The sequence below is a fragment of the Opisthocomus hoazin genome, chromosome 15 (genome assembly GCF_030867145.1).
Source record: "Opisthocomus hoazin isolate bOpiHoa1 chromosome 15, bOpiHoa1.hap1, whole genome shotgun sequence".
In the NCBI taxonomy this organism is placed as follows: Eukaryota; Metazoa; Chordata; class Aves; order Opisthocomiformes; family Opisthocomidae; genus Opisthocomus; species Opisthocomus hoazin.
The window spans coordinates 23,481,874-23,500,308 of record NC_134428.1 but is presented as its reverse complement, the minus strand read 5'-3'; the positions used below and the strand labels follow the sequence as shown (position 1 = coordinate 23,500,308).

At 55.3% G+C, this 18,435-nt stretch overlaps 2 protein-coding genes across 3 annotated transcripts; one reads left to right on the top strand and one right to left on the bottom strand.

Moving 5' to 3' along the window:
* Positions 1-250: 250 nt before the first annotated feature.
* Positions 251-12,467, top strand: TOP3A (DNA topoisomerase III alpha). Its single transcript, XM_075436779.1, has 20 exons — positions 251-334; positions 659-913; positions 2,719-2,778; positions 3,202-3,275; positions 3,877-3,952; positions 4,496-4,604; positions 4,895-5,038; positions 5,556-5,726; positions 5,948-6,048; positions 6,178-6,252; positions 6,373-6,455; positions 6,574-6,781; positions 6,954-7,139; positions 7,578-7,707; positions 8,123-8,236; positions 8,317-8,482; positions 8,916-9,059; positions 9,352-9,474; positions 9,756-10,486; positions 11,547-12,467. Exons 2-20 carry the CDS (start codon positions 728-730, stop codon positions 11,723-11,725), a joined length of 3,060 nt encoding a protein of 1,019 aa, XP_075292894.1. The 5' UTR covers positions 251-334; positions 659-727; the 3' UTR covers positions 11,726-12,467.
* A 1,172-nt stretch (positions 12,468-13,639) lies between these two features.
* On the bottom strand, positions 13,640-18,363 carry MIEF2 (mitochondrial elongation factor 2). Of its 2 annotated transcripts, none has more exons than XM_075436873.1 (4): positions 18,325-18,363; positions 17,755-17,908; positions 16,809-16,983; positions 13,640-15,994 (listed from the first exon to the last, which is right to left on the bottom strand). In XM_075436873.1, exons 2-4 carry the CDS (start codon positions 17,899-17,901, stop codon positions 14,940-14,942), a joined length of 1,377 nt encoding a protein of 458 aa, XP_075292988.1. In that variant the 5' UTR covers positions 17,902-17,908; positions 18,325-18,363; the 3' UTR covers positions 13,640-14,939. The 2 variants fall into 2 exon arrangements, with proteins under 2 accessions (XP_075292988.1, XP_075292989.1); XM_075436874.1 differs by lacking the exon at positions 18,325-18,363 and adding an exon at positions 18,027-18,294.
* Between the last annotated feature and the right edge of the window lie 72 nt (positions 18,364-18,435).

Genomic DNA, 18,435 nt, shown 5'->3' with positions numbered 1-18,435 from the left:
ACCTCTCACCCCGCCGCCCGGAAGCGAAGCCGCCACCTCTCCCTTGCCCTTATTTTAGGTTTTTTTGTTGTTGTTGTTGTTGTTTTTGTTTTTAACCTCCGCCGTCCCGTGGCTTTACTTCGCCCGGTCCGTGTCCGGCGGCAGGAGGCAACAGCAAACCGAGCCGGGACGGGGACGCGGCTGAGGGGCGCCGCGGGGCATCCTGGGAGCTGTAGTTCTTCCCCCGTCCTCCCCGCCGCGGTCGCGCTTTGCGGCAGGACGTAACGGCGAGGGAAAGCGCCCGACGTCCTGCTGCTCTTTGCGACAGAGTCGAGCGCGGGAGTGAGGGAGGCGGGTGAGGAGAGACGGGCCTGGGGGACCCCGGGGGGGACCGGGGCCGGGGGGGGCTGCTCCAGGCGGGGAGAGCGCGGCCGGGGCCGGGGGGAAGCCCCGGGGCAGAGGGAAGGCCTCGGCAGGGCGGAGCGGGCCGCGGGGGCCCTACCTGGGCCCGGCGTCGGGCAGGCCCCGGCAGGGCTGCTGTTCCTGAGCGGGGGGAGAAGCCTCCTCCGGCTCTGAGGGGGCTGTACCGGGCGGGGGGAGCGCCGGGCCTGGTTAAAGGCTGGGCAGGGGGAGGGGGGGGGGGGACACACGCTCAGCGATCGCTCTCCATCCCCGGCAGGATCCGGCCCCGAGGCGGAGGACGCAGCGTTATGCCTCGGCCCCGCGGGAACTGTCGCCGTCCCTTGTGATGAACTTCCAGGCGAGGTTCCTTGCCAGCTGTGGGGTCAGGATGCTGCCCCAGCCCTGGCGTCTCTTCTCCCGGGCTGCTGAGGACACGGCGCTGCAGGGGATCCGGAGGGTCCTGTGCGTGGCCGAGAAGAACGATGCCGCCCGAGGGATTGCGGATCTGCTCTCCAGCAGCAGAATGCGACGGGTAGGAACACGTCTCCTCGCCGCTGCCTGATACATGTACGGGTCTGGCTTAGCTGGCTGGAGGGGGTCAGCTCACCAGGGCCACCGTGCAGCGCAGTCCGGGTCTCGGGTGTTGTCTGTGACTTGCGTGGTAGCGTCGTTCCGCTCTGCAGAGCTTGGCGCGGGCAGTTCGCATCAGCGTGTGCAGCGTGACGCCAGCCGTGCCCTGGGCTGCATCCCCAGCAGCGTGGGCAGCAGGGCGAGGGGGGGTTCTGCCCCTCTGCCCCGCTCTGGTGAGACCCCCCGGGAGTCCTGCGTCCAGCTCTGGAGCCCTCAGCACAGGACAGAGCTGGAGCTGTGGGAGCAGGGCCAGAGGAGGCCCCAGCGATGATCCGAGGGCTGGAACCCCTCTGCTGGGAGGAAAGGCTGGGAGAGCTGGGGCTGCTCAGCCTGGGGAAGAGAAGGCTGCGGGGAGACCTCAGAGCAGCTGCCAGTGCCTGGAGGGGCTGCGAGAGAGCTGGAGAGGGGCTTGTGACAAGGGCATGGATTGACAGGACAAGGAATAATGGCTGAAAACTGAAAGAGGGGAGATTTAGATCAGATCTAAGGAAGAAATTCTTCACTGTGAGGGTGGTGAAACACTGGCCCAGGCTGCCCAGAGAAGCTGTGGCTGCCCCCTCCCTGGCAGGGTTCATGCCCAGGTTGGATGGGGCTTGGAGCACCCTGGGCTGGTGGAAGGGGTCCCTGTCCAGGGCAGGAGGGTGGAACTGGATGATCTGTAAGGTCCCTTCCAACCCAAACCATTCTGTGATTCAATGAACATCTTGCACTGCTTTTTTCTCTGGCTGCTTCAGACTGGGCGAGGGTAGAAAACCAGCTTTCTTTCGTGGACAAACACCACTTGCCCAGATGTATTTGCGAGTCTCGGATCCCTTTTCCTTGTGACTTAAGTCGTGTTGGAATTCAGCCCCCCAGCTGCGCTCCCTCTGCCCAGAGCGCCTTCCTCGGGCACTGAGCTCCGTGGTGAAGGCTCCCCGTGTCCGTCCTGGCTTTGTAGTGTGTGCAAAAGGCATCAGGAACTGAAACTGTCTGTTGGCCTGTATCTCCCTGTCAAAAAGCACCTCCTCTGCGGCATCAGCGAGTGTCAGGGGTTTGCTGGAGTTCACGTAATAAAGCAAAGATGGTCTGTAGTTTGCAGAAGAGGAGTTCAGAGATCTCTCTTCTCTGCTGCTTTGTTCTGTGACCTTTAACGGTTTGCCTAATTACTTGGTATTTCCAGGCTAAGGAACTAGAAGGTGCTTCTAGACCAGAATTATATTTGAATGAAAGGTGTTATTGAGAACCTGAGCGCTGACTGTCCCAATCCAGGGAGATATCCTCCTGCTTCTGTGGAAAAAGCAGCAAATGCCCAGTCTAGAAACTTCCACGAGTCTCAGTTAGGTGGAGGGTGGTCCTGGGGACCTGGAGCTGGCACACTGGTTGTCGTTCGGAGCAGGACAGTTGTTTTTCAGGAACACGACTGGCCAGCCCCGCTAAACAAATCTGATCATCACTGTTTGTTGTCACTACCCATGGGGAGATAACCCCGGATCCCCTTCAGCCATGGTTTAAAATACCCTTACATTGCAAAGCACCATTTTCATGTCTCTGTAAATGATACAGGCAATTTCCGTTCACCCTGCTGCCATTTCCAGGAGCTGCAGTACCTGGTTTTCGCTCGCCCCGTGCTCCTCTGTGCTCTGCCTTAACAGCGTGTAGGAAGTGAGGCGGAACGCGTTTGGTTTCCGTCAGGAGCCAGAAACTCAGCAATTTTCTTTTTCCTTCTAGCGCGAAGGGTTTTCCAAGTTCAACAAGATCTACGAATACGACTACCAGATGTTTGGCCAGGTAGTGTTTTCTTTCATTCTGCTGCTGGATTAGAGAAGTGCAAAGTGCGGGTTGTGAAAAGCCATTTGTCAGAAGTTACAAAACACATACCCAGTGACGGGGAACGTTTTGTCCAAAGATGAGGAAAAGTCAGATGTTCTCTTCTTGGCTCAGCCACTGACCTGTTTTGTTGCTTTAAGTCTTTCAACTTTCTGGCTTTACATCAGTCAAAAATATGTTGCTGTTTAGAATTGGGAGCTTCCTACAAAAATTGAGGGTAAGGCCGTAGACTTAGCTGTCAGTAGAGAGGAGAGCTTGTTATGATATATTAGCAGGAGGGAGGCGTCACTGATTGTGTAAATTGAGAACTGCATCAGGATCTTGGGGCTCTGGGTAATTTTTAGCTAATGATGGGCACTAATTACCTTGCTCTGTCTCTTGCAGAATGTTACTATGGTGATGACATCCGTGTCAGGACACTTACTGGCTCATGATTTTAAGCTGCCGTTTCGCAAATGGTTAGTACTTAGTAACTGAAGGCTCTCGTCCTCCGCTTTCAACCCCGAGCCGAGCCGGGCGCTGCGAGGTTGAAGGCTGGGAGCAGGGAGGGACTCTGATACCACGTGCAGAGCAGGGTGACGGGTACCAAATTTTATATGCAATAGCTAAAATTGTTTCAAATTACTGCCTTCAGAGTGCTAAAAAGCCCCAAAGTCATAATGCTGGTTAAAATACATTAAGGCAGACCCAAGGAATTAAACTCATTCCAAAATTTCATTGATGTTTTTGTATTCTTTGTTCAGTTAGGAGTTGTGGGCAGCGAGGCGCTTTCCCCAGCTTCCCTCCCCTGTGTTCTCTGTGCCTGAAACAAGAGCAGGTGCTTCTTTAGGGCTGCCTTCCAGATTCGCTGTTTTCTCTGGTGGCTTTTTGGTTTTCTTGCTTTTAAGCATAACTCAGCATTTCATGTCAACTCTAAGTTGTCTAAGATGAGGCCTTTAGTAGAATATATTATTAATTCCAGTACTTGAACAGCACTTCCTCACATGACAGCACCAGTTAGTGTCTCACAACATACGTTTTAGTTTTTGTTATGCAGACTGTTTCTCCTCTGTTTACCAGGCATAGCTGCAACCCTCTAGCTCTTTTTGATGCTGAAATTGAGAAGTATTGCCCTGAAAATTACGTGGATATCAAGGTAAGTTGTTTTCAAGAGTTTCCCTAAAACTCCAAGTTCAATGGTTAGTTCTACAAACGCTGTCTCAGACAGAAGGAGGATTGTACCTTTGTCCTTAACGTCCGAGTCCTAGAGTTTAGCAGACTCCTCCTGCGTTTCCTAGGACTATATATGCTGTTTGTCTGTGACATCGAAAGTCTCCTGCCCATGGACAATTCGTGCAGTAAAGGAACAACTACTTTGCTAAAAGTAGAAATGTTTTTTCCAACAAGATGGAACTGGTAATTGCGTCTCAATTTTACAAAAAGTGACATTTTCAGAAAACAGACTGTGGTACGCTCCGGTCCAAGCCGTGCTTTTTAACAGAGTTTGATGTAAATAAATGACTCAATTCTTTTGAAAGCCGCCTAATCTCATGAGACACACAATTACAAACTGTTATTGCAACAATCTATCTCCATGGATACACGTTGCGTTTCGTGTTCAGTTAGTGAGTCATTCTAAAACTAAACGACAAAGCAAGTGGCCTGGAGTGTCTCACTCTGCGTTGTTTTCTCATCTCAGCGAACCCTTGAACGAGAAGTCCGGCAGTGCCAAGCTCTGGTGATCTGGACTGACTGCGATCGAGAAGGAGAGAACATTGGCTTTGAGATAATTCACGTTTGCAAAGCTGGTGCGTAGAGCATCTTCTGCATCAGTCCGAGTTCCGATAAAGTGCTGATTTAACAGGTATCGCTGCTCGGAGAACTCGTGACAGAGGCATATTCTTAATCTTACCGTGTCCAGGTTAAATATGTTGACTAGTTCTGAGAAATGTGTGGCTCTGATACACCAGGAATAAGTTTAGCTATTGGAAAGCTACAGAATAGGTTGGCAGCGTACTCCTTCGAAGATAGCTGTTCATTAATTGCTCATTTCTGTTGGTCTTTGATTTTTTTGTTTGTTTGTTTTGGTGTCTGACAGTAAAGCCAAACCTCCGGGTTTTCCGAGCCCGTTTTTCAGAGATTACGCTTCATGCTGTCAGAACAGCCTGCGAGAACCTCACCCAACCGGACCAAAAAACGAGTGATGCCGTTGACGTCAGGCAGGAGCTGGACCTCAGGATAGGTATGTGAACACCTGTAAAAACAGGGCTGCTAGTCCTGAGCTGCTGCACGCGCCTCTTCTAAAGGGAAGCAAGCAAGAGTGTGGCGGGTAGGCGGGGGACAGCCTTGTTATGGGTGTATAGCGTATTGTCTGTAAATACTTGTGCAAACAAGCTGGCCATCCATCAGGCTCTTCCTCACTTCTCGTCTAACCACACTGAATGCACATTGTTCAAGCTCAGCAAGGGGTCTTTGGAAACCGTCTGTTTCTCCGTCCCCAGCACGGGACAGAAATGTCTTCTGTAGTGTCGTAACTCTGATTTTTAGATCAGATACAACTAAATCGCATCTCATGTTTTACTGGAAACGTGCTCTTTGAAGCAAACGTTACGTTCATAGCTCACGCAGCACCAACAGGCTTCTGCAACTTTGAGTATTAAAATTAGAGTGAAATTAAAACTCAACTAGCATATTAAAAAGGACCACCTGAAGTGTTGGAATTATCCTTCAATGTTGTGGTGTCCATTCTGTTTTCTCAGGTGCTGCCTTCACCAGATTCCAGACACTGAGGCTCCGGAAGATTTTCCCTGATATTTTAGCAGATCAGCTGATCAGCTATGGCAGCTGCCAGTTCCCAACACTGGGGTTTGTTGTGGAACGCTTTAAAGCAATCCAGGCCTTTGTTCCTGAAGCCTTCTATAAAATAAAAGGTACACTTGGGGAAAATGAGTCCTGGGCTCTGTGTTAAAGGGATTGATGTATATAGAAAGGAAAAATGTCAGGGCAATGAGCAAACGATGCTGCAGAGGTGGTTTCCTCTGCCATGACCGCTAAGCAGAACTGAAAGGTTTCCCAATAGCTTAGTCCCACTGTCTCTGCTGCATTTCCACTGTGTTACTACTGCGTCGCTCAGATCTGTTATTGAACGCAGTGACACACGATCATGAAGATGGCAGCGTGGTCTTCAACTGGAAGAGGAACCGGCTCTTCAATCACACAGCGTGCCTGGTCCTTTACCAGATGTGTATGGAGGTAGGAACGCTTGTAAATAGTTGTGTAATCCAGTACCAGCCCAACATTTCCTGCCTCTGTCTCGCTCCAGATGTTTAAAAAACATTTGGTGTAAACTCTTAAAGGAGATTTTGCTTACTCTGTATTTAGGATCCGGTAGCAACTGTTGTTGAAGTTGGGAGCAAGCCAAAGAGCAAATGGAGGCCCCTGCCCCTGGACACTGTGGTACGTTTGAACTGTGCTGAAAGGACTTACCTGGAAGAAGCTTTTAGCAGATATTTTACTCACCACTCTGAAGTATGCACAAATGCTTTTTTTTTTTTTCCCTGGCTCCTCCCAACGCAGGAACTTGAGAAGCTGGCTTCCCGCAAACTGAAAATAAACGCAAAGGAAACCATGAGAATAGCAGAAAAGCTCTATACTCAAGGGTAAGGCAGCAAGACTTGGCTTGGTAGACTTGATTCTTTTAAAAAGAAATGGCCTTTAGTCCAAAATGAGAAGCATCTTGGAGCACCTCTTAAGTGCTCATCTGTCTTTGTTCTTCAGGTTCATTAGCTACCCCCGAACCGAGACCAACATTTTCCCCAAGGAGCTGAACCTCTCTGCCTTAGTCCAACAGCAGACACAGGACCCAAACTGGGGAGCGTTTGCACAGAGGATTTTGGATCAGGGTGGGCCGACCCCTCGGAGCGGAACCAAATCGGATCAGGCTCACCCTCCCATTCACCCCACAAAATACACTGCCAACCTGCAGGTGAGCTTAAGGAAGGCAGAGATAACTGGATGGGTGTACTGCTTGATAAATAAAGATAGAAGTCTGAATAATATGGCCATTAGCAGAGTATCCTCACCTGAGATCTCACTGATGTTTCTTGCCATCTCACTGACGCAGGAGGACGCTGACCCTCTTTTCTGTTTGATACCAGGGCAGTGAGCAGAGACTCTATGAATTCATCGTGCGCCATTTTTTGGCTTGCTGCTCTCAAGATGCCAAGGGGCAGGAAACAACTGTGGAGATCGACATTGCTAACGAGCGATTCATTGCTCAAGGATTAATGATCCTGGCCCGAAATTATCTGGAAGTCTATCCTTACGAGAAGTGGAGTGATAAGGTAATACCCTCGAATAACGTAGATGGGAGAGGCTAAAATACCTGGAGTTTAAAATCGCACTGCACTGCCAACCTCCGACCCCTCTGCAGAATATCCTTTGACAATTTCGGGCCCACGGGCTGTTGTGCTCGGAGCTATCTCTGCTGAAAACCTGTGTAGCTTTGTCGTGCCAGCTTTGGACAGATTCTTTCCCTTCTGACACCACAGCAGAGATCACACAGGGCTGTGGGGTTGACTTTACTCACCAAGAGGAGCTGCAATTGCTGTTCCATGGTCTCGCTGGCAGCTTGTTACTTGCTAATCCCGAGGACCCTGAGACTGGATCTCCTCCAGAACGGGGTGCTGCTCTGTTACTGCGCTGGCCTGCCGTTAGCGTGACATTTTGTCTTCAGTGAATGGTCCAGAAGGCAGTTTCAAAGAGATTCTCCTTCCCTTCAGGTTATCCCACTGTATCAGAAAGGGTCTCGCTTTCAGCCCACTACAGTGGAGATGGTGGATGGGGAAACCAGCCCTCCATTGCTCCTCACAGAAGCGGATCTGATTGCTCTCATGGAAAAACATGGCATTGGTCAGTATTGGCAGCGTGGCCTTTCGCTTTTGGGAAGGCTTTGTTCGTAAGCTTCTTCTCAACTTCTCTGATACCCATTCTGTCCCACCCTCAGAGCAGGGAACCCTCCAAATGTCACTTCAGATAGGAAATCACTGAAATGAACAGAACAAAGGGAGAGCAGAGACCTGCGGGCAAAGCCCAAAGATCCTAAGGAGTCTGCAGAGTGCCTCCAGTACCTAGGGAGATGTGCAGTTTAGGGTCCAAGGTTGGCCTGCTGGCACCCTGTCGGCCTCAGCGCCAGTGGGACACGAGGGCAGTGCTGCTCCTGACTGCAGGTTGTCTCTTGGTCCCTTTAGCATCTTACACTCTGCGCTAGGCACTGGGGAAATCACTTCTTGGCACCGAACTCGACTAACGACCTGTCTGCTTTCAGGGACTGACGCCACTCACGCCGAGCACATTGAGACGATTAAGACGCGGATGTACGTGGGCCTTACGGCCGATCAGCGGTTCCTCCCAGGCCACCTGGGCATGGGGCTGGTTGAAGGTAAGGGCAATGGCCGTTAGGAAGACGGCAGGTTCCTTACTTGCTCCTTCCTTTCGCCTACCACGCAGTATGTTCCTCAGGCTACGATTCCATGGGCTATGAGATGTCCAAGCCTGACCTTCGAGCTGAGCTGGAAGCTGATCTGAAACTGATCTGTGAGGGGAAGAAAGACAAATCTGCAGTATTGCAGCAGCAAGTCCAAAAGTACAAGCACGTCTTCATCGAAGCTGTGGCCAGAGCCAACAAGTGAGTCCTGCCTTTGCCCTCTTCCGTTTGCTTTGCTGTTGTGGGAGGTGCTGGCTTCTCGTCTGGGGTTCAGCCTGGAGTGGGATCCTGTCACGCTCTTTCCCTGGAGCTCTGCCCAGCGTGTGTAGGCATTTGCATGGGAAGGGATGACTCGCAGCCTGGCACACTGTCATGAGCTGGTGCCAGCTAACTTCTCATCTTGGTTTAAACCCTCAACGTGAAATTCAGAGCTGGCTGAAGGAGACGGCAACGTGCACTGACCTCTGTCATGTTGTACCCACACCTAGCCTGTTCCAGAGGCATGGTGCTCAGTCAACAGGCTCGTGGAGAAGCTCCAAGGGGCTGTGTGGGGGGCAGCAGGCACTAATTCACTGCAGTGCTGATGGCTCTTCCCAGAGGAGACAGGCGGGATGCTCTGCTTGTTTCTCCGTAGATTGGACCAGGCCCTGGCTCAGTATTTTGGAGAAGCCACAGAAATTGCAGAGCAAGAGGAGGTCTTCCCAGCAACACCCGTTTCTGTTCGGAAGTGTCCACAGTGCAACAACGACATGGTCCTGAAGGCCAAGAAGAATGGCGGGTTGGTGATCTTCCCTGTTGTAGAAAGTAGCCCTCTGTGTTGGTTTGTGTCTTTCCAGGCATTGTTAGTTTACCTCCCCTCTGCAGCAAGCATGAAAACTTTGGCTACAGCTAGCTGAAAATCCACCAGCTACATGGGCTGTGTGGACTCAGCTGAACTTCTCTCTCAGCTGCGTATTTGCCCTTAAAAATTGTTGTTTGGGCAACGATTGACATCTGAGAAGACGTGAGAACAGATCACCAACTGTCTTGACTTTGCCTCTTCCTCACCCGACGCCTTTGTCCCACGGCAGGTTCTATCTCAGCTGCACGGGCTATCCAGCTTGTAAAACTGCAGTCTGGTTTCCTGATTTCGTGCTGGACGTGGCCAGGGACGAGAGCGTCTGTGCTGTGTGTGAGCCGCACCCAGTCCACAGGTAGGTCACAGCCGCGATCCCTTGGGGAAACACAGCCCCTCGGTCATTAACGTGTCAGCTGCCAGGGCCAGACACTTCCGTGGGCTAGGCTGGGCAACCATTTTCTGTTCCAGTCTTGGAAAGCTAGAGCAGCACTCCCGTGGCTTGGGGACAAAAAGAAGAGGGGTGGGGGAAACTGCTGTAAGCATAGCAGAATTAAAAAACAAAGCCAAGTCAAAATCGCGGTCTGTGGATGAGGAGTTCTATGAACTGGGAGACTTTCATTCTTCCTTTCTTTTTAGACTGAAGTTTAAATTCAAGAGAGGCAGTGTTCCACCCGTGATGCCCCTGGAGTTTGTTGGCTGCATCGGAGGCTGTGATGAGATGCTAAAAGAGCTCTTGGACCTGAAGTATTTACACAGGTCCTCCCAACCTGCGTTGTCAGCCAGCCAGCAAGCTAATCACCTGCAGGTCAACAACTCCTTTAACAGGGCCAGCGGTGAAAACAGGCACGCGAGGGGGACCACAAACCTGGCACCAGGACATCTGCTCTCCTCGAGCAAAACGAGAACACCCAGGCCTGCTCCTGCAGCTGCCCCGGACAACGGGAACAACGCCGTGGTGTGCAACTGCGGGAACGAAGCCCTGCTGTTAACTGTGCGCAAAGAAGGGCCCAATCAAGGCAGGCAGTTCTACAAATGCAGCGCCAGCACCTGCAACTTTTTTCTCTGGGCTGATGAGCAGTCGGAGGACAGAGGCAACGCTGCTCCACGGGGCTCAGCACTGCCCCAGCCCTTTGCGGGAAGGGGCCCGGCAGGATTCCAGCGCCCGGGAGGAGGGAGAGGCCCAGAGCTCTTTGGAAGCAACAGCTCCGATTCAGGAGACGGCACAGTCTGCAAGTGCGACCAGCCCGCCGTCACGCGCACCGTCCAGAAGGACGGGCCCAACAAAGGGCGGCAGTTCCACACCTGCTCTAAACCCCGGGAGCAGCAGTGCGGCTTCTTCCAGTGGGCAGATGAAAACGTGGCACCAGGTAAGGCTGGGCTAGGGGTGAGATGCAAGGGTCGGAGGCTGTTCTTGAAGCTAAACCGAACACATTTCTCATACACATGTAATGCTACCTCAGCATGACAGCTCTTGAAGCACCTCCTATGTCTGACAGACTTCAGGTTTGTCTAGGGAAGATCTGTCAGCGGCGTTACAGCACTTCAGATATTGCTGGTAACAGCTGAGCCTGGCTTACCTTTCCAAGCACTGGCAGGATGTGCCCTCCTAGCACACATCTGAGCTCGGAGCAGGATGCTTTGCTTCTACATGCAGCAAGCTCGAGCGTCTGTCTGTGACTCGCTGGATAAAGCCCAGCACTCTTTCCAAGAGTCTCTTTGGGAATTTGTCCTCCCAAATTCCGGTGCTCAGCTTTGTGAGAGCTGTTACCGACTCAGTGCGGAGTTGAAGCAGCGGCACCACTTTTTGGAGATCTTAAACCCCATTCTGTGACGCCAGGGAAACCGCGCTACTCCCTCTGCCCTAGTTAAGGGATGCAGAGAAAGGCCAAGTCTTTCTGCAGCTTTGATCAGAGCTGAGAAACGGAGCGTGGCTGCTGTGGAAAGATGCTGAAAACAAGTACCCGTAAAAACAAAAAATAATCGCAAAATAATGATGCGAAAGAAGGAGCACTGACACAAAGGGACAGGAAGCAAAGTACAGAGGTGGAGATGTGGTCCGAGAGAGGTCTTCAGCACTGGCCACCTCCTCCTTAGACATTTGGACCTAAAGGGGTAGAATCGAGTTTTCAAAACTACTTAAAACTCAAGTTTTCCTCTGGCTTGTTTTGTTGTTTCTGCTTCAGCTGCAGACCAGAGCATGCAACCAGGCAGATCAGGTTCCCCTGTTCAGTTCCCTCGTTTCTCTAATGCTGCGAGACCACATGGGTCACATTTAATTGTTCAGACAAACGGGAAGCAAGCGTAGTTTCAGGCGTAATCTGAGTGGCTGGGATAGTAAAATCCTTGATCTGCCATTTTGAACTTACCTTCCATTTCTCACCTACCTGTATTTTCAAAGGTACTTAAATGCAAGTTGTTTCTCTCTAGGGCCTTCTGGAGATGCCTCTCTGAACCACTTTGGCGGCAGTGGATACTCCAGAGGGTTGGGAAGTAAAGCCAAGCGACCAAGCAGTCTCTCCTCAGGAGCCGCTGCCAAGAAACCACGGACCTGTAGCATTTGCCACCAGTCCGGCCACACCAGGAAAACCTGCCCGCAGAACCACTGAGCCTGGGTGGACGTCTCTCGAGAGCCTCGAGGGTCCAGGGCTGTGAGCTGCTACAGGAGCAATTAATGCCGAAAGGAACTGGAGTGTAGAAACGAATCCATCAAGTGCTTTCTGGAAGGGCTGGTTGCAGGCTGCTCCTGCCAGGGGATACCATCCCCACGCACGCGTTACCTGCCAGGGCAGCAAGGCTTCCACCAGCTTTGAAAGGTTGCTCCACCGCTGGTGTCAGCCTTTGTTTCCAGCTGCTCGGCTGCTGAGCAGTTTGGGATAGTCTGAACATTGCAAGGAAGCGTTTGGAAACCGAATCTGCAGAGAAAACAGCCCTGGAGGTGGTCCACGGGCAGCTCCCGCCGTGGTGGTGGCTGTCCGCAGCCTTCCCACGCAAGGAGGGGCTGGATCGTCGCCACTGGGACAGACACCAGGGCTGCTCCGCTCTTCTCAGTCCCTGGCTTTCCACAGTGTGGAATTTTATTTAAGTTCCCTTCGAAGTTGACGTTACTGGAGCAACATTCCCCGTTGGGTTTTTTTCGTCACGGCACCACCCCCCTTACCTCGCTTGTCCCTGGCAGCGAAGGAGGGCCAGGAGCAGAGAAGCCGGGTCTGGTGCTTGCCCTCAAGGCGAAGCTCAGCTGCAGCGCTCGGGAAGAGCCTTCATTTTAGACAGTTCCTGAGTTTGAAACCGAGTTCTTCCTCAAACCTTGAGAAATGCCTCTGTGATGCTGCTAGCTAATGGAAGTTCTTTTTGTCAAACTAATGTTTCTTATTAAAAGATTATTTAATTTTTAAATTTGATACAGTGACAATCTTAACTCTGCCTTATTATTTCTTCCTACTTAAAATAGCTCAGCTATTACTGCAAAAGCATCCACCCAGATCTTGCTCTTTCCACCCACTCATCGGAACAACACAGAAGCTTTCTGGGCAGGAACTCAGCGCAGTTATTTAGAAGCGAGCTGCAGGGGGGTAGGGAAGGAGAGTTTGTCTCACCAGCTGCCTCTGCTGTAGCGCAGACAGACAGACAGACAGCTGGACCGAAGGGAGGTTCTGTTTTCCCGCATTTAGGCTGAGCTCCCCGGGAAGCCAGGCTGCCTCCTCCCTCTCTGCTGGGCCTTCCTCCATACATTGAAGCGAGCAGACCCGCAGCCTGCCGTGTCCTTCTGCTGGAGGACGGCGTTCCGTCCTCCCCGGGGCCTCCGATGCTGCGTCTGCGACACGGAGCAGGCCCCGGGGTCAGCACCGAGGTGACACGCGGCACCAGGGTGGAGGCTGAAGCGCTTTCTATGGGGTAGCTCGAAGCAGAGGAGGTCACGGCGGCCCAGGTTCACTTTAAGGTCTGCATGAGAGAGGAGAGAGCCTGTAACTGCAGCAGTCCAGGCCGAAATCTACGGAGTACGGTCAGGAGAACTCGGGTTGCATTTTCCTGTACCCCTCACTCCCACGATTAACAGCTGTAGCCTAAAAATACAGACCTGCTGGCTAAAATAACGGGATTACGAGGCTTTGTAATGCAATCACTGAGCTGGCAGAAGCCCAGGCAGCAGCCTCTGAACGGCAACAGCCGCGGAAAGCGCTTCTGTAGCACCCAGGCTGCAGGTTAAGCGCTGCCGATGCCATCAGCCGTTCCCAGCTTTACTGGTCTAACCCTGGTCAGCGTCCAGGCAGCTGAGCAGACGGAGCCGCTGGGTAAAGCGGCACAAGCTCGGCCTCCAGCCGGCCCACGTACGGCAGCCAGGCACGCTGGGGTTTGGGAGAGGAGGAGAAAGGCCTTGGAGGAGGGGCTCGGAGCAGCAGCAAGCTCTCTGCGCAGAGCGGGACGCCCTGGGCCGTTCTCGGGCACGCCAGCGCAGCTGGAGCACCGCTTCGGCCCTTATCGTGGGAAAGGAGACGAAACAGAGCTGAGACAGAGGCCCGGGATACACAGGGAAGGTTTATTCTCATTGCTAACACCTGGGAAAGCGGTTTGGAAGAACAAACCAAGTCATCTGCAGACTGGGAGGAAAAGCACAGGGTTGTTTTTTTTTTTCCTCCCATAAACAAGATAGCTGTAAGGAAAACTAAACTCCAACAGCTGCTCACACTGAAGTCCACAGGATTTTTTCCATCTCCACCAGCGTGCAAGACCAGCTCCTCCGATTAAATATAAGAATATATTCCTTTGCCCTGGGACTACAGCCAGAGCCAAAGCCTACTGGCAGCCACTCAAAGGAAAACAAAACAAAATACCCAAACAAAACATACCTTCTTCATAAAAAGCACAAACCAGTTCTCGCAAGTGCTCTGCTCACAGCATCATCCCTGTCCTACTTCCCTGCCCCGTACCGCGGGGCTCCGGGGGAACAGGACCTCAAGGCAGCAGCAAGGCGTGTGCGAGCAGGGCGCTGGGCAGACTGGGACGCTGCAGAGCAGCGAGTACCATCCACAGGGAGCGGCCGCACAGCCCTGCTGCGGCCTCCACCAAGCGACCGATAACCAGGAGCCTCCCGGGAGCCAGCAGCTCCCTTCCTGCCACCGCCTTTTCCAGGACATCTTCCGGCAAAACACTGCTGCGGGGCGAGAGCCACGAAGGCTGTGCCAGAAGGGTGCCCCTTCCTCAGGGCAGAGCTGACACCGGTGGAACGAACGGGCAGGGCTGAGCTCGCCCCTTTTGGCAGCTAAAAGGGTTTCCAAAGAATAAACCCGCAGCCATTCCTCGAAGCGCCCGGCCAAGCACGCAGCTCAGCGCTCCGGCAACGTCCCATGGACGAGGAGGCTCCGCGGCACTGCGAGACCAAGCGTCCGAGGGGACACTGCACCCCGTGGGGTCTGCAGGACGCGGCGGCAGCGTGGAACGGCTCCTCTCCAGCTCCGGCCGGTCTCGGAGCACGAGGGGAGCCCCGGAGCTGCGACAGCAGCCGGGACAGGCAGACGACACGGGGAACCAGAGACCAAACGAGCTTCACGTCGCGGCCCAGCGGACGGGACTCACTGCGGGTACTCGAGGTGCGGGCTGCACTCGCCCTGGGTTTGGCAGAGCCTCCCAGGGAAAGGCTCCGTATGCCCACACCCACCTCTGCGTGGGCACGTTTTTATTCAGACAGAAGATATTTTTTTTTCTCATAAAGTGCAAGAAGTCTGCCTCTTATTGGCTAGTCAACTAGAAGCGTCACAACCCTGGCAGCGGGGAGCAGCAGATGGGTGAGGAACACCCTACGTTCGGGAGCTCCCGACGCGCCGCTCATTTCTCCTGCAGCAGGAGCTCCGGCTCAGATATGGCTCTGTAGAGCGTGAAGCCCATCTCATCGATTTCCTCCTCCAACAGCTCGCAGAAGAGGTTGATTTTGTGGTTGAAATAGGAAGGCAGGACCCCTTGCTCCAGGTAGCCCACCAGCTCCTCAAGCACCTGCTGGTACCTGTCGGCGAGGCTTTCTTCTGTCCAGTCCGAACTGGTGGCACTGAGGTGAAGGATGACGTGGGTCAAGGGGCTGCCGCTCAGTTTGCGCAGGGCGGGATGGCTCTTGCAGACGCCGTTCAGGATGCGGAGGCAGTGCTGCCGAACCCCGGAGTCGCCGGCATCCAGCTCCTTCACCTTCGAGACCTCTGCCCTGTAAAAGCTCTCAAGCCATAGGTTTTCCACCAGACCTTCAGGAGGAGCAGCCAGAAGAACCTTGTCCTCCATTGCCACCATGGGGAAGAGGGTGATGCTCAGCTCGACCTGATCGTGTTTGACTTCCAGCTTCAGCTCCTGGGAGGCCACGACCGGGTGGATGACGCTCCCCAGCAAGCTGCCTATGGCAGGCCAGTTGATGGAGGCCACCAGCATCTTGTGGAGGGTCTCATTCAGGGCGTTGGAGGAGAGGTACTGGCCCACGGTGAACCTGTCCCAGGGGCTGCACCCACGAGGGAAATACTCCAGATCAGTCCTCTTGATCATCCAGTACCGGGGGTTCCTCACCACGGTGTCCTCTCCCGGGATGAGGCTCCAGAGCGCGGTGTCCAGGACCACCGGCAGCATGAGGTGGAGGTGGTCGGCTGCCAGCGCCCCGAGGCCGTCGAGCAGGGGACCGCTGAGGAAGAGGGTGCCGAAGGGCAGCTCCGGGCACTTGCTCCGCAGGAAGTTCTGCAGTTGGGCGCAGATGTTCCTGGCCAGCTGCGGGACGAGGGACACTTGCGCCTCGGGGACGGCCAGCCAGCTGCTGTAGTGGGAGAGGAGCTTCTCCTGCAGCGTGAGGCAGCGCGGAGGGCTGGGGTCCACTCGAGGAGCCTCCGGAGGGGCAGAGCAGACCCTGGGCTCTGGGAGAAGGGGATGGGGCAGAGGGGAGAGAGAAGTCACAGCTTGGAGCAGATCCTCCGCAACCCACAGCAGCAGCTTCTCCTGCCGCAGCCGAGGGGGAAGCGCGAGCTGGGTGCTCGGCTCTCAGCCCACCACCGAGTCCTCCAAAGTTCACAGCGCTTCTCAGCCAAGGCAGAGCCCAAAGTCATCTCAAAACTCGACAGCGCCCGGCCTCACCCCCCCCGCTAGAGCTGGGTAAACCAGGCTGAGCACCAGCAGCCAGGCGAGGGTCTCGCTGCCAGGGTCCCCACATGTCCCAGCCCCACCGAGACCGCTCAGCCAATCCCACCTGCCCCGATGCCTGCCTCATCACTGAAGTCCCGCAGATGATCCCACTCCGGGTCCGGTATCTCAGGACCTTCCCTGCACTGAGCTGGGCCACTTTCCCACTTGGAAAAAACTCTGTAGGCAGCCAGACAAGGCAGCCTTTGTCCGCGGCAGCTCCCAAGAGCACCTTCCTCTAGGCAGAGCTGACCCAGAAAGCGAGCGCAGCAGACCCCGCTCCGGAGGAGACAAAGCCCCGACAGCTTCCACCACGCCACGGTGGCCAAGACGCTATCGGAGGTGCCTTTACCGCAGGCATTGCCTAAAAAGGGGCCGCAGCTCGGGAGCCTGCCAGGAGGACGGGCTCCACCGGGTCAGCTTTCCGGTCACCGAGCTAAAAATAACGCGGAGCTCCCAGACCGCCGGGAATGGCGACGCGGCCGGGCTGGAGCACATCAAGGTGATCTTCCCGGCCGCGGCGGGAGCCGGCACGCACGCCGTGAGCCTCACCTGGCGCTGGCCGAGCCGGAGAGAGCAGAGGCTCGCTGAGGTCTTCCCTTCTCTGCTTCTTGGGGGGTTTCGGCGTCGCCTTGATCAAGGCCAAGTCCTGCCAGCTCTCCTCCAGGGTCTTCTGCTCTGCTTTGGGATCGCCCTCGTCGCGAGGGCTGGTGGCCCGGTCTATCAGCTGGAGGAGAGGAAAACCCGCGCGGACAAGCTGTCACCTCCGTACCGTTTCCCCGCGGCCGCACCCCATGCTAAGGGGGGATGGCAGCCCCCCGGTACAGGCACAGGGACACACAGCCCCACGCAGGGCTCCTGCCAGCAAAACCAGACCCTATGGGGGGGCCATGAATTTGTGGTTATCTTCCTGCAGATTTGAAGTGGAAAACAGTCGGGAATTAGGCCCGAGGTGCCTTTCGGAATCACAGAATCATTAAGGTTGGAAAAGACCTCTAAGGTCAGCAAGTCCAACCGTCAACCCAACACCGCCATGTCTGCTAAACCATGAAGTGCCACATCTCCATGGTTTTTGAACCCCTCCAAGGATGGGGACTCCACCACTGCTCTGGGCAGCCTGGTCCAACGCCTGACCGCTTTTTCCATGAAGGAATTGTCCCTAATATCCCATCTGAACCTCCCCCGACGCAGCTTGAGGCCATGGCCTCTCATTCTATCGCTGGTTCCTTGGGAGAAGAGACCACCCCCTGCCTCACTACACCCTCCTGTCAGGGAGTTATAGAGAGCGAGAAGGTCTCCCCTCAGCCTCCTCTTCTCCAGCCTGAACAGCCCCAGCTCCCTCAGCCGCTCCTCATCGAACTTGTTCTTCAGACCCCTCCCCAGCCGCACTACCCTGCCCAGGAGAGGACACCGTTCCCCAACCCCACCAAAGATGCCGTCTCCATCATCCTCCCCGTCTCCTCAGCCACTCCCGACCTCCCAGCCCTGCCGGCCTTACCCGCTTGACGGCCAGCGTGGCCACGGCCAGCACGGCCGCGCCGCTGACGCCCAGCACCAGCCTGGCGTTGGCCAACAGGAGGTCGAGGACGCTGCCCAGCCCGCCGTCCGCCTGCCGCTCGCCCCGCCGGCGCGTGAACTCCGCCATGGTGGCCCTGCGGAGGGGGAGAGAGGGGCGGCGGGGTGTCAGCGCGGGGGGGGAGGGATTTGGGGAACGAGGGGGGGGGTTTGGGGGGTTCAGCCGGTCCCCCACCCCCAGCTCCCCTCCACTACCGGGGCAAAGGCTCCCGCCGCTGTGCCGCCTGGGTGCGGTGGAGAAGCAAGGGGCACCCCCGGAGCGGCGTCCCCCGCTCCAAGCCCGGCTCCCGCCTGGGGGGGAACGGGCGGCTCTGCGGGGGGTGGAGAAGGGGGTCCGGTACTGCGGCCCGCGCCCCCGGGACGGACCGGGACGGGACCCCCGCGCCGCCGGAGGGGGGGGGGCGGTCGGGCCGTGGGCACTGCCCGGAGCCGCCTCCCCCTCACCCACTCCGGCCCTTGAGCGGGTCCAGGCCCCCCCCCTTCCCGCACTCACCCGCTCGTGCCGGCGCGCCCCGCAGCCTCGGCCGCGGCCCCAGCCAATGGAGGCGCGGCGCTGCGCGGCCCCGCCCACTCCGCGCGCGGAAGCAAAACGCGGCTCCGCCCT

Bases quoted from the DNA above. Each gene is read 5' to 3' on its own strand.
- TOP3A (XM_075436779.1), top strand. From the start codon at position 728: ATGAACTTCCAGGCGAGGTTCCTTGCCAGCTGTGGGGTCAGGATGCTG. The intron at 2,779-3,201 runs GTAGTGTTTTCT...TGTCTCTTGCAG, and splicing joins ACTACCAGATGTTTGGCCAG to AATGTTACTATGGTGATGAC. The intron at 6,049-6,177 runs GTAGGAACGCTT...CTCTGTATTTAG, and splicing joins TTTACCAGATGTGTATGGAG to GATCCGGTAGCAACTGTTGT.
- MIEF2 (XM_075436873.1), bottom strand. From the start codon at position 17,901: ATGGCGGAGTTCACGCGCCGGCGGGGCGAGCGGCAGGCGGACGGCGGG. The intron at 16,984-17,754 runs GTAAGGCCGGCA...CCTCTCCTCCAG, and splicing joins CCACGCTGGCCGTCAAGCGG to CTGATAGACCGGGCCACCAG. The intron at 15,995-16,808 runs GTGAGGCTCACG...CCCTTCTCCCAG, and splicing joins TCCGGCTCGGCCAGCGCCAG to AGCCCAGGGTCTGCTCTGCC.